We start from the raw sequence: 13,699 nt of genomic DNA, 5'->3' as shown, positions 1-13,699 counted from the left end.
CTCTTCACTCTCTGCCATTAGGCAGCCTCTTGATGCTGCAAAGGCCTTAGCATACAGTGCAGATATACAGTGCGCTATATACATAGCCATGAAACTAACTGCTGCTGCTAACAGTGTTGTTTGTTACCACTGTATTTTTTCCCGGTTAATCTCTAATGCCAGAGCTTACTTTCTGTGTCTCTCAAGCCACACAACTTTGTCATTGTCTTTCATCAGTGAAATCATAGACATTTCTTTCCTCTAACATAACTGCATCCTGTTTAAAAGACAGTGTGTAACTCTCCTTTGGTGTTCAACACAAAGCTAGCCTCCCACAAAGTGCTGTGATGTGTGTCTTAGTTCTTTCAGGATCTTTATGAATGACTGCACAAGCATCTCTAGCAACATCTGACTAGCCCAAGGTTATTGAAGCTACTCTCACTTTTCAGGCATCAGTGATCTTCAATAACATGGAAGGTCTATCTAGTCAAAGTTACGGTTTTTCCAGCAGTTGTGTATGGATGTGACAGGTGGATCATAAACCTGAGCGCCAGAGTTGATGCTTTTGAACTGTGGTGTTGGAGAAGACTCTTGAGAGTCCCTTGGACTACAAGGAGATCAAACCTGTCCATCCTAAAGGAAATCAGTCAAAAATACTCATTGGAAGGACTGATGCTGAAGCTGAAGCTCGAATACTTTGGCCACCTGATGCAAAGAATTGACTCATTGGAAAAGACCCTGGTGCTGGGAAAGACTGAAGGCAGGAGAAGGGGACGACAGAGGATGAGATGGTTGGATAGCATCACTGACTTGATGGACATGAGTTTGAGCAAGCTCTGGGAGTTGGAGTTGGTGATGGACAAGAAAGCCTGGTGTGCTGCAGTCCATGGGGGTCACAGTCAGACATGACTGAGCTGAACTGAACTGAACCTCCATACGGGAACAGTAAGGGCAGTTGCACTCAACCCAGAGGACCCTGTACTGAGAGGTCATGCTCAAGTCCTTTAGGCTTCTGGTTTCACTGGGTAAAGCCTCACTCTCCTTCATACACGGATCTGAAGCCTCCTTCATTCTGCTCTTTCTCCAAAACACATGTGTAGTATACCCTCCCACCTACCTGTAGCCATGCTGTGTTCTTGTTTCCTCAGAGTATTTTGGATAATATATACATTCTCCTGCAAGATGGTTCAATTACCAAAGGAGGATTTGTTGGAAGGAAATGGGAGTGTCTTGTGAAAGCCACCAAAAGGTGAATCAATAAGTAGGTTAAGTGACAAGTGATTATAAAAACTCACTAGAAGATGTGACATTTGAGACCAGAATGATACAGTCGTGTGAAGAAAATGATGAAATCAATAGCTAATATTTATTTAAATGCTTTTGAGGTACCAAGCATTTTATACCACTTAACCTACTTAAGCCTCATCATAATCCTGATATGATTTTACAGACAAAGAAAATTATTTTACATATGGTACAGCAAGGTAAATTGTCCAAGGTTGTACAAAGTCAATATACACACAGCTTGGATTTATACCCAGGTAACATGACTGCAGAGCCTATGCTGTTCATACACACACACTTTTGAGCTCTTAAGTTGTATGGAACACGTCTTATTTACCTTGACTGCAGTAGCTGCTCAAGAAATGGTTGAGTAAGACTGAGCACGATTTTCCACTAGTGATATAACATCAGTACGATCTCAGCTCAATCTTATTCTAACAAGGTATAATACTTTTATTGCTTTCTTAAAAACTTCACTATCTTTAAGTCTCTGGCTTTCTTTTCCTTGTTCAGTATCACTGTGAAGGCACTTTAAGAATTGCAAAACATTATGATGTGTATGCTCATGCTTTTTAAATGAAAAAGTATGAGTATCTGGATGAATCTTATAACAAGGTAACAAGATGGCATGAAACTGTATGTAGTGAAAACAAAATCTGGGAGATTAAAGAACTGGTTCATCTTTTTGGCATCAGTGCTTGGGAGGATAGAGGGCAGATCATGGGAGAAATAAAAAGCTACTGCCACTATCTTACAACTAAATATGCATATAGGGGCCAGTCCATCCATAATTATAAATGTTCTTATCCTTGTTTGATACCATCCTGTGCTCCTTTAATTATAAACCTCTCTAAGATCCTTCAACATTCCATAGAATGTAAAAATAAATCTTATAACTAGATGAGGCAATATAAATCTCTGCTTAATATTAAAAATCCCATTCCAAACCCACTATATCTGCTGAGAATTGATATGGAATGTGACTTCACCTATTGGTTTTCCATTAAAGTAGCACATACCAGAGTAAGAGAGTATTTTATAAAAAGTTGGAAACCCTATCATTCATCCCACACCAGAATTGTATCAATGATATAATATCCTTTCTTAAAATTTGTTACTTACAACTATCAGATGCCATAGAGAATAAAATCTGAAACATAAACTACATTTAACTGCCTTTTACTTGCAACAGTGTCTGTAAAATCCCAATCACTGATCTGTATAACCTCTCTAGTCACAAGATAAGAAACTGTGGAGCCAGTAAGGCTATTCTGTTTAGAATATTTGAAGGCACCCCGCTTAGAAACTATATTTATCTGTCAAGTTTCAGTGTAAAAAACAAAAATGCTCTTAAATATTTCAAGAAGCTATGGTACAGGATACTAGTGCCATCAAAATTGGTGAACAGGCTGCAGAATTTGTGGGAATGGCTCAATTCCAACCCTCCATAACAATGATCAAGGGATGGAGAAATGACTGATACTTTATTAGTATTGCTGTCAGCAGTAATAATACCTCAAAGCCACAAAACTAGAACTGCTGCTGCTAAGTCACTTCAGTCGTGTTCAACTCTGTGCGGCCCCATAGATGGCAGCCCACCAGGCTTCGCTGTCCCTGGGATTCTCCAGGCAAGAACACTGGAGTGGGTTGCCATTTCCTTCTCCAGTGCATGAAAGTGATGAAAGTGAAGTCACTCAGTCGTGTCTGACTCTTCACGACCCCATGGACTGCAGCCTGCCAGACTCCTCCGTCCATGGGATTTTCCAGGCAAGAGTACTGGAGAAACTAGAACTAGACACTACATAATGGATTTCAGTTGAATCAAACATGATAGAACTTGCTGGTCTGCTTTGCCTAGAATGATTCTTGAGCGCACATGTGCCTTACCTACAGTTGTCCTTTATCTGCGAGGGATTGGCTCCAGGACCAACATACTCCCTCACTTGCACAGATACCAAAACCTGCAGGTGCTCCAGGTCCCTTAAAGAAAATGGCATAGTTGCTGTAACCTAGGCACATCCTCCTGTATACTTTTATTTTTTTTTAAATTTTATTAGTTGGAGGCCAATTACTTCACAACATCCTGTATACTTTTAAATCATCACCTAATATGATGTATTTCCTGAGCCACTACAAAAGCCAGTACAATGTAAATAGTTGTAAATGTAATGTAAATGATATGTAAATAATTGCCTACACCTGGTAAGTCCAAGTTTTCTTTTTAGAACTTTCCGGATGAAAACTTTTCAAAAAACACATTTCCAACTGTGAGTGGTTGAATCTACAGATGCAGAGTATGCAGTTATGGAGGGTCACTGTAATTAGGACTCATCATTTAGGATTTGGACTAAAAAGCACATCCACTCTGCTCTAATCCCGCACTGTATGTAATTTCTTGGTTGGGTTCTCACAGCACTTGTAAAAATTAAAATGCATCATTTAAGCCAACAGGAGATGGACTGTATATTAACCTCACCAAACTAGTGACATTCTTAGTACAGAGGTCAGGCCACTTTTTTCTAGGTTTGCTGGTCTTCCCACTAATGGCTATATAGGAAAGCTGATCCTCATTCATCAAGAGGAAAATAGTGTAAAACTCTTAAGAAATATTAGTGTGTCAAAGGAGTTCAACATATACAAAACCACTTTATTAGAGATGAAAAATTTTATTCATATCACTTTTTACTTCTCTTGCAACTTTCATTTATTACATTTATTGGATTCACTGAGTGACTATTTATCTTCACATGCCCATTAGCTAATTTTTATGTAGGACCTGGAGTAAAATGCATGCTGCTACTTTATGATATGCATGTTGACTTATGCTTGTTTGCTCTCCTGTAGAACTGTTTACAAATTAGCATCATTGCAAAGAAAGACTTACACATACTTCCTACATCCTTCAGGTGGTTCTAGCATTAATCTTCTGATGCCTGCAAGCTTAGTGAACACTTTGCTACATTCCTTACATAAACTTTCTCTTTAGTGTGAGTTCTCTAATGTAGAGAATGATGTATTTTAATTGAAGGACTTCCCACAATTTCTATATTCATATTGCTTCTCTCCTGTATGTGTGTAATGTTTCTTAAGAGATTCATGTTTGCCTAATGTCTTTCCCAACTTGTTACATGTAAAGGGTTTTTCTCCAGTGTGGATTTACTTATGTCAACTAAGGGATTAATGCTGGCTAAAGTCTTTCCCACACTTATTGCCTTCATAGTCTCTCTACAGTGTGAATTGTGATAAACAATAAGGCTTATATCATTGCTAGAGACTTTCCCATATTCATTACATTCTTAAGAATTTTCTCCAGTATAGATTTTCTGATTTTGAATCCAGGAAGATCTACAGCTACAGTATAGTATGATGAACACTGCCTTTATGCAGTTTCTCTATTATGTGATCTTTCATACACATAGTGATTCACATGGCCTAAAGACTTTTCCATACTTATTGTACTACTGGGTTTCTCTCCATTATGTACTCGCTGATGGGCAGTAAGATTTGAGCCTTTGCTAAATGCCTTCCCACATTCATTACATTTATATGGCTTTTCTCCAGTATGAATTCTTTGATGTACAGTAAGGTTTGAACTACAGCTGAAGGTCTTCCCACATTTAATGCATTCATAGGGTTTCTCTCCAGTATGAATTCTGTGATGTTGAAACAGAGATGACCTGTGACTGAAGGCTTTCCCACATATACTGCATTCATAAGGTTTCAATCTAGTGTGGTTTCTCAAATGCATATTCAGTGATTCGGGTTGGTTGAAGGATTTCCCACATTTTTGACATTCAAAGGGCTTTTCTTCAGTATGAATACTCTGATGCTGAATAAGAAATGAGAGGCTGCTAAAGACTTTCAGACATTTGTTACATTCAAATTGTTTCTCAATAGCATGAATTCTTTGATGTCGAGTAAGGTGTGAGCTACAGCAAAAGGCTTTTCCACATTCTCTACATTCATAAGGTTTCTCTCCAGTATGAATTTTCTGATGGTGAATGAGAGATGACCTGTGAATGAATGCCTTCCCACATATTCGACATTCATATAGTTTTTCTTGAGTATGAATTCTCAGATGTTCAATGAGATGTGAAACACGACTAAACGCCTTTCCACAGTTCATACATTCATATGGTTTCTCTCCAGTGTGAGTGCTTTGATGATTAGTAAGTGATGAGACATGGCTAAAGGCTTTCCCACATTCAATACATTTGTAAGGTTTCTCTCCACTGTGGCTTATTTGATGCCGAGTAAGGGATGAGCCATGGCTAAAAGTCTTCCCACATTCATGACATTCATAGGGTTTCTCTCCTGTATGAATTCTCCAGTGCCGATTAAGGATTGATTGTTTGCCAAAGGCTTTCCCACATTCACTGCATGTATAGATTTTCTCTCTATTCAAAGTGTGATGAAGGGTAAGAGATTTGCTTTGGCTGAAGGCTGCTACACTTTCATTAGAATTCAAAAGTTTCTTTCCATCATTGATATTCTCATTTTTTATAACTGAATTTGCTGGTAAGCTCTTCTTAAGTATATCACATTTATGTGACTTCCCTTCAGCAGAAATTCTCTGTGGTTCAGAAAAAACAGACTTTAAATGGAAGATGCTTTTAAACGCATTACATTTGTAAACACTTTCCCCAGTGGGACTTTCTCTTAAGGTGAGGGACACTGGTCTGAAATGCTCTACTTGATTTTCATACTTCCCCTCCAACTTCTTGATATAATACAAGTCCTTGTTAAAATTTGAAAATTCAAGATTCTGTTGTATAGTTTTTTCCTTTATTACCATTTGGGGTAAATCTTCATCATAAATATCCTCCTTCATTGATAATTCTTTGTTTTCCCATCTTGATTTACAATCTGTAATATAGCAAAAGAGCAAATCTGCTTTATCTTAACTTCTTGAAAAGAAACTTCTATGGTAGAAACAGGAGAACTAGATAAAAAATAGTCATTCCCCCCAGTGCCAAGAAAACACATAACTCTCACAACTCTCATATATTCAATGATTTCTGAACAAAGTTAAAATAGAGCACAGAGAATACAAACAGCTCACAGAGGCAGGAACAGAGTGTAATAAGGGAAATGAATTAATACATAGACAGTCTGTGGGGGAAAAAAAGGAAACTATCAGAAAGAAAATGCAAAAGGCATTCTGGATCACAAGTCAACATTTTGTGTCTATACTTACATGAACGCCTACATTTATCTCACATAGCCTTGGTTCTCCAAACTTTGATTAATCTCAATTTGTTGTCAGATTAGTACGCTTAATATGGAGAATGTACAGAACTGCACTAAATAGCTACAATGACAACAAAATAATGTAAATACTCTTTATGGCTCAGAAAGATTTAAGCTTTGTGAGTTTATGTAGGATCTGTGTGAACTCATAATATTTATTGACAGAAAATACTGTTCTTAGAAACTTTCTTATATATCCCTTACTTCCTTTAACATTTATGTTCACTCTTGATCTCTGAAGTTCTGCCTCAGGGGTAAAGTGGTTTTCCATTTAGTTGACAGCTTTTTTAGCTTAAAACCATTTGTATATTTTTCCTTATGTGGACATATAAAATAATAATTTGCCTTATTTCACTTCAAATAAATAACAATTTGGATTATAATGATGGCAAAACCCTCCACTTTTGATCAGATAAGTAATACAGAAAGATAATTTAGGATAGAGGAATTGTCATTTAGAAATCTAAGCATCCCTCAATTTTGTTACATCTGGAATCTCTAATAACAGTATCCCTAAAATATACTAAAATGCCTCTATACTTTACACAAGCATCTTTAAACAAAGACCTCTGACTCCTGATTTACTATGACTTACCTGGAAACATATCTTTTGACAGCTTTTCCTCCAACATCCAAGGTTCTTTGCCATCCTCCAATAAAGCAATCACATATGGCTTAGGTATGGAAAGACCTGCTTGCAAGAAAAATATTAGAAAAAACACTGTTTAAGTTGTGGTCTTCATGGAGAGACCATCACCATAAAAGGGACCAAAGAAAGATCTGAAGGATGTTCACTGAAATGCGATGATAAGCTTCAGGCAGGACACAACAAAACTATACATGTCCTTGGGACTGTGAAACAAAAATTCAGCCATTTACTAAAGAAGATCTCTAGCAATTCACAGTGGCAGGTAGACGATCTCCTTCACTGAGGGGGAGGAAGAGATATGCTTACCTAGGGATACCAGGTTCTCATAATTCTGGACCATCACATCTTTGTATAAATTCCTCTGAGTAGAATTGAGCCATCTCCACTCTTCATGAGAGAAGTCTATGGCCACATCACTAAATGTCACCTGAAACAGCAAACACATTTAGGTTCAACCATAGCCCAGGCCTCTTCTATCGCTGATTAAAGGGTAAAATTACCCTGGTATGGAAGAAAGGGAAAAAGATTCCAGCAGTTGTCACATGATCAAGAATCTAATCTAAGTAATAATTGGATAACTATGTGCTTAGCACTGTTATACAATAAAGTTAAGAGACAAATACAAGAACTCTGCTTCAGGAGAGTAGGGAACAGAATTTTAAAATTTTTAAAATTCAGCATTCAACATTTGATAGTATTTAGTCAAGTGTTTAGTTTTGTTTTTCATAGCTTATGTGCCAAATAATAAAACATGAATTGAGTTTTAAAAAAACAATCCAACAGGCTCAAAAGAAGACATCTTTATATTAAAGATAAACACATAATCATATAAATAATCAGTTTATAAACAAAAAGCAAAAATATTTATGGTACATAACTAACCCTTATAATCTATAATTAAAATAATTTGAGACTCCTGGGCAAAAGGACTGAAGGATGGTTTCATGCCATAGGTAGTCCTTGAATAGAACCTTAAAGGAAGAGCAAAGAAAAAATAAGACACATCCTAAGGAAAATATCCTAAGAAAACAGATTTCTTCCCAACAGTACTCATTCATGGTATTATTTAAAATGGAAAAATTTTAGAAAAAGTTTAAATGTTCAATCATAACTTATTGGCTAGTCAAATTAAACTATGTGGAAAAAATGTATACATTTGTTGTTGTTTAGCTCCTAAGTTGTGTCCAACCCTTTTGTGACTCCCATGGACTGCAGTCCCCCCAGGCTCCTCTGTCCAAGGGCTTTCCTTTTTTTTCTTGTCCAAGGCAAGAATATGGAGTGGGTTGGATTTCCTTCAGTGCATTTAAAATGTCATTATTGCCACCTTTCACTGGTGAAACAGACATTGTTTGGCTACTGTAAATTTTTCATTCCAACTATAGATTCCAGACTATATTACTTCATTTGGATGTTTTACACATGTTTTCACCAGTGATACTGGTCTTTGGTTTTAAAGAGAGAATTTACCTTTGTCTGGTGTTAGGGAAATTAAAAATCAATCAAATCTACCAAGCAGAAAATCCTCTCTATAGTGTAAAAAGAGAACAGTTTTATTACTGAAAAAGCATTAAGCCAGACTAATGCACTTCATAATAATAACTAATAACTAATGAGACTGCAAGGACAGAAAGAAATCTCACCCTTTTATAAAATCAGTCAGATACAATCCATTATAGGGTCGCACAGAGTTAGACATGACTAAAGTAACTTAGCATGCATGCACAAGGGCCTTGGAGACATCACTTTGCAATTACAGGTGAATTTAGGATGAACTGTTGCAACACATAGTTCATCCTAAATTCACCTGGCAATTGGGGTAGTCCTCTGTGTTAGGTGCCTTTACTCCAAAGAAAAAATTTAAAACTCATTATCTTTATGACAAGCAGGTAGTTAGAACCTGGAGCCCGAGTCTAGGCTAAACTCCCATACAGATAGGGAGACAGAGGTGCATCTTCTTTCATATTTTCATTTCAAAGGGATGTCTCCAAGGCCCTTGCACATGCATGCTAAGTCGCTTCAGTGGTATCCAACTGTGCAACCTTATGGACCACAGCCTGCCAGGCTACTCTATCCATGGGAGTCTCCGGCAAGAATACTGGAGTGGGTTGTCATGCCCTCCTCCCAGAGGATTTTCCCAACTCAGGAATCAAACCCATATCTCTTATGTCTCCTGCACTGGCAGACAGGTTGTTTACCACTAGTGCTGCCAGTTCCCTTAAGAAAGACTTTAATGCTTTGTAAAACTGGCAGAGGCTTATTTAGCTTTGAAAAGATTTTATAAACATTTTAAAGGGACAGGGGAAAGGATATAGAGTTACATATTTTTCTCAGGGAAACACTCTTAAGAAAAGGAAAGGGGAGAAGGTCTCCCTTTGGCACCAGGGAAAATTATTTTTCCCATCTGTATTTACTTTTAGCCAGGTATGAGGGCTATACTAGCCTTATCACATGAACTGAAAAGTTCATCCTGTTTTCCAGTGATCTTTAAAATGATCCGCTTTTACAAATCTCACCTGATAAGCCAAACTGAAAAGTCAACACTATATTAAATGAATAAAACACCATGTTTTATTCCACCAATGCAAAGACATTTCATATTTTAAGTTTTGATATTAATCAATATCATAATATTAATAGTCCAGAGAAGAAACCCCACATACTCTAACATATTCTTTGATCTTTATTTAAATCAAAGTTTCTCAGTCTTGGCACTACTGACATTTTAAGCTGAACAACTCTTTGCTGTGGGGGCTGTCCTGAGAATTTTAGGATGTTTAATAGCATCCCTAGCCTCGACCCTTCAGATACTAGTAGAAACTCCCCCTAACCACTCCCTACCCCCGTTTTAACAGCTGAAAATGTCTCTAGACATTATCAAATGTCTCTTATGAATGGGATTAAGGGGAATAAAGTCAACCCTGTTTGAAAACCACTGTTGCACAAAATTTTTGCATTTCCTTGAAAGACTCTCTTAGGCCTCTCTACCTATACTCAAGGTGTTCTCTCAGTTTGGTATAACTTTACTTCCACCTCTGCCTCCCTGGTATTATGGGCCACCTAGACAACTCCAGCCAGGGATGCTTCAACTCTCTCTTCCCCTTCAGTGTCCCAGCAGCCTGGGATGCTAATTCACCTCTGTCCCTAGAACTTAGATATTAAATAAATATCTTAATTTTTATGATGTTACTTTTCTACCAGTCCTGTATTGTTCAATACAGTAGCCACTGTATTTGGCTATAAAATTTAACTAAAATTAAATTTAAATATAATAAAAAGTTCAGTTCTTTAGTCACTTCAGTTATAATTCAAGTGCTTAACGGTCATAAGGGGCTGGTGGCTGCCACATTAGACAGGACACAAATAGGATACTTCCCCCACTATAGAAAGTTCTCTTTGACAGTACTGCATGAGATCATGAAATCTTGTGTACCAATGACAGAAACCTATGTAAGAATCTCCTAACAGTTATTTGTTAAGTGTTTAGAAAATAAATCAATGAATGATTTTGGCAATTAGTTCACTTTAGCTTTTACCTAAATAAAAAAAAAAAAGACTTCTTTCAATTCTAATCATTTAATATTCCCAAGAAATAGACTCTGCCCAACATGCATATCTGCCACTCATACCTTCTCCTATACTGGTTTCACTTCCACTCCATGATTCTTTCCCATCATTTTCTCATCAATCCTTCATTAAACAACTGTTTACCAAGTATCTGGCTATAACAGATACTTGGCCACTAAAGAAAACCGTCAACAAAAAAATATCCTTTCCAGTAGAAGGAGATAAACAATGAGCATATGCATACAGTAAACACATAGTGTATCAGCTAGTGAGTGATGTGTGTGCATGCATGCTCAGTTGTGTCTGATTCTCTGAGACCCTATGGACTATAGCCCACTAGGCTCCTCTGTCCATGGAATTTCTCAGGCAAGAACACTGGAGTGGGTTGCCATTTCCTCCTCCAGGGGATCTTCCCAACCCAGGGGTTGAATTGTGAATCCTGTGTCTCCTGCATTGGCAGGCGGGTTGTTTACCGCTGGGCCATCAGGAGAGTGCTATGAAAAACAACAAAATGATGGAGGAGTATAAGTGATAGTAGAGAATCGGTGTTCAGGGAAGTTTTACTGACAAAGTAACTACAGAGCAAAGACACAAAGGAGGTCAGAATGCAAGCTTGTATATATTTAGGTAAAGAATATTCCATGCAGATGGTACAGCAACTTCTAAGGCCTGGAGGCAGGTAGCCAGTGTGGCTGGAACGCTCAGAGAACAAAGAAACAGATGGAAGATGAAATCAGGGAAGTAATAAGACAGCCTGACTGTGCAAAGTTTTTTGTCACTACACAATTCTGACTTCTGAGTTAGGGCCACCAAAGAGTTTTAAGCTGAGGAATGACAGGATTTTATATAACAAGAGGATACTGTGACAGCTGTATTGAGAAGACTGAAGAGGGTCAAGGGCAGAAGCAGGAAATCCAGCAAGGTGACTACTGCAATAACCTAAGTGGCTTGGACCAGGGAGGCAGTGGTAGTGGCAGTGATATGGTAACCAATGGTCAGATTGTGGAGATATACTATGTATATTTTAGATCTAACTAGAGTGTCTGAATGTGAATTATAAGAGAAAGGGAGGTCTCAAGGATGACTCCAAACATCTCTTGACTTGAATAACTGAAAAGACTGACTTATACCATTAATAGAGACCACATAATACAGCTTAAACAATCATAAAGAAAATACCTAAAATTCCAAACTTGAATTCTGAATCATAATTTAAAAAAAGTTTTGCTCAAGACTCTTCGGAGGCTTCTAGCAGAAAACTGATAGAAAAGAGGAGCACTGAGAGAAAATACTTTGGAGTTTTGCAGGCTCCATGCTTTGTTTTAATGAAAGGAATCAAAGATCCAATCCCTAAGTGAACTTTGTGAGGTGGGAACTGGTACGAGAGGCAAAGCAAACACTTAAGAGTCCTGGTAAGTAGGTGTTTTAGGAAGATTTGGGGACAAATCAACTTACCTGAAACATGACTGCAATTTCCAGTAGTCGACACAGTCCTCTTATCCAGGTTCTCTCCTTATAGAAGGGCAGTGCCTGAAAAGGCAGATCAAAACAGGAAAAAGCAGTCATGACAAATCAGGCGTATCTCGCAGCTCTGGACACACCTACATGAGAATCCCACTGGGAATCACTTTCTAGGGTTCCAACCTTTCCCTGAATTAACAATGTGTTTCTTGGCAAGAGGTAACCAGGTGGCATCTATGTGTACATCAACTATCATATATACGCGAGAGTGAGTGTGTGTGTGTATGTGTGTGTATGTGCGCGCTCAGTCGTGTCCAATTCTTTGGGACCCCATGGACTGTAGCCGGCCAGGCTTCTCTGTCTATGTAAATTTCCAGGTAAGAATACTGGAACAGGTTGCCATTTCCTTCTCCAGGGGATCTTCCCTACCCAGGGATCAAAGGGGGGTCTCCTGCGTCTCCTGCACTGGCAGGTGGATTCTTTACCAATGAGCCACCTGGGGAGCCCATATATAAGTGACTGACACATAAAACAACAGTAATAATAATGTTAAATAAGAGCTCTTTCGATCTTTACCACTATGCATGGTGGGCATTCACATTATTCCAGGTTTCTTTTTTAAATAAACGATGAGAAAAACTGAAACTTGGCAACACTGAAGCAATTTGTTTAAGGTCTATACAATGAATTTCTTTTTTCTTTCAGTGCGTATAACGCACACTCGCTCTCCCATTTCCTTTTTCACAACAGCTCTTAGAGGTAAGCGCCATCCTTACTCCCCTTTTACAGAGCAGGACAGAGGCCCAGAGGAGCCAGGGGCCTGCCTGGGCTCATACCGCGGGGTAGACGCTGGGACCTGAGAGATTATGGCGGCCCTGCCCAGCGTCGGCCACCCTTCCCGCACCCACACTAGCCTGACCCCTCAACAGACCCCTAAGCCGTCCACTGCGGGCACCTCCGCGTACCTGACGCACCGTGTAGCTGTAGCGAACAAAGGCCGCTTGCCTCGCCGGAACTGCGGTGCCCAGAGGCCTCCGCGATTCCAGGACCGAGAACACGGCTGCTGCGTCGGAGACAAACGCCAGGCAGCCCCAGGCGGAGCCCCGGGCCGGACGGCACTTCTCAGACTCCTCCGCTCCACGGAGAAAAGTTGCCGGTGAGTCGCACGGTTGCCTCCCGGAAAACGACACTTCCCAGGAGGCTCAGCGGCCGCGCGATCTCGGAGCACCGCGAGATCACGGGCTGGGCTTAGTGAGAAATAACACCGCTTTGAGACGCCACTGGGAGCGATCCCTCGGGAAGAATGCAGAGGACAATAGTCATCTCTGGCGAACTCCGCTTCTCGAAACCAACGGCGGCGTCTACATGCGCTGTGAAGATAATGAGAGCCCAAACCGGGAACCTATGTTTCCCAGAGGCCGTGAAACGTCTTTTGGGTCATTTCTGTGCTCGCACAGACGTTTTCCTCCGCGAACAAGGGCAGACTTGCTGGTACGGGACAAGAAGTGGCTT

The 13,699-nt window shown here is 39.3% G+C and overlaps 1 protein-coding gene across 3 annotated transcripts; it reads right to left on the bottom strand.

The window, feature by feature from the left end:
• Positions 1–248: 248 nt before the first annotated feature.
• Positions 249–13,394, bottom strand: ZNF181 (zinc finger protein 181). 3 transcript variants are annotated; one of them, XM_065925868.1, is made up of 5 exons: positions 13,153–13,394; positions 12,182–12,256; positions 7,469–7,589; positions 7,109–7,207; positions 249–6,129 (listed from the first exon to the last, which is right to left on the bottom strand). In XM_065925868.1, the coding sequence occupies exons 2-5, from the start codon at positions 12,188–12,190 to the stop codon at positions 4,643–4,645; spliced, it is 1,716 nt and encodes a 571-aa protein (XP_065781940.1). In that variant the 5' UTR covers positions 12,191–12,256; positions 13,153–13,394; the 3' UTR covers positions 249–4,642. The 3 variants fall into 3 exon arrangements, with proteins under 3 accessions (XP_065781940.1, XP_065781941.1, XP_065781942.1); XM_065925869.1 differs by having other exon boundaries at positions 13,162–13,394; XM_065925870.1 differs by having other exon boundaries at positions 7,109–7,204; positions 13,153–13,393.
• Positions 13,395–13,699: the final 305 nt, after the last annotated feature.

The sequence above is a fragment of the Muntiacus reevesi genome, chromosome 2 (assembly GCF_963930625.1).
Source record: "Muntiacus reevesi chromosome 2, mMunRee1.1, whole genome shotgun sequence".
Lineage (NCBI taxonomy): Eukaryota > Metazoa > Chordata > Mammalia > Artiodactyla > Cervidae > Muntiacus > Muntiacus reevesi.
Note: the sequence above shows the minus strand (reverse complement) of the source record. Positions and strands in the feature narration are given on the sequence as shown.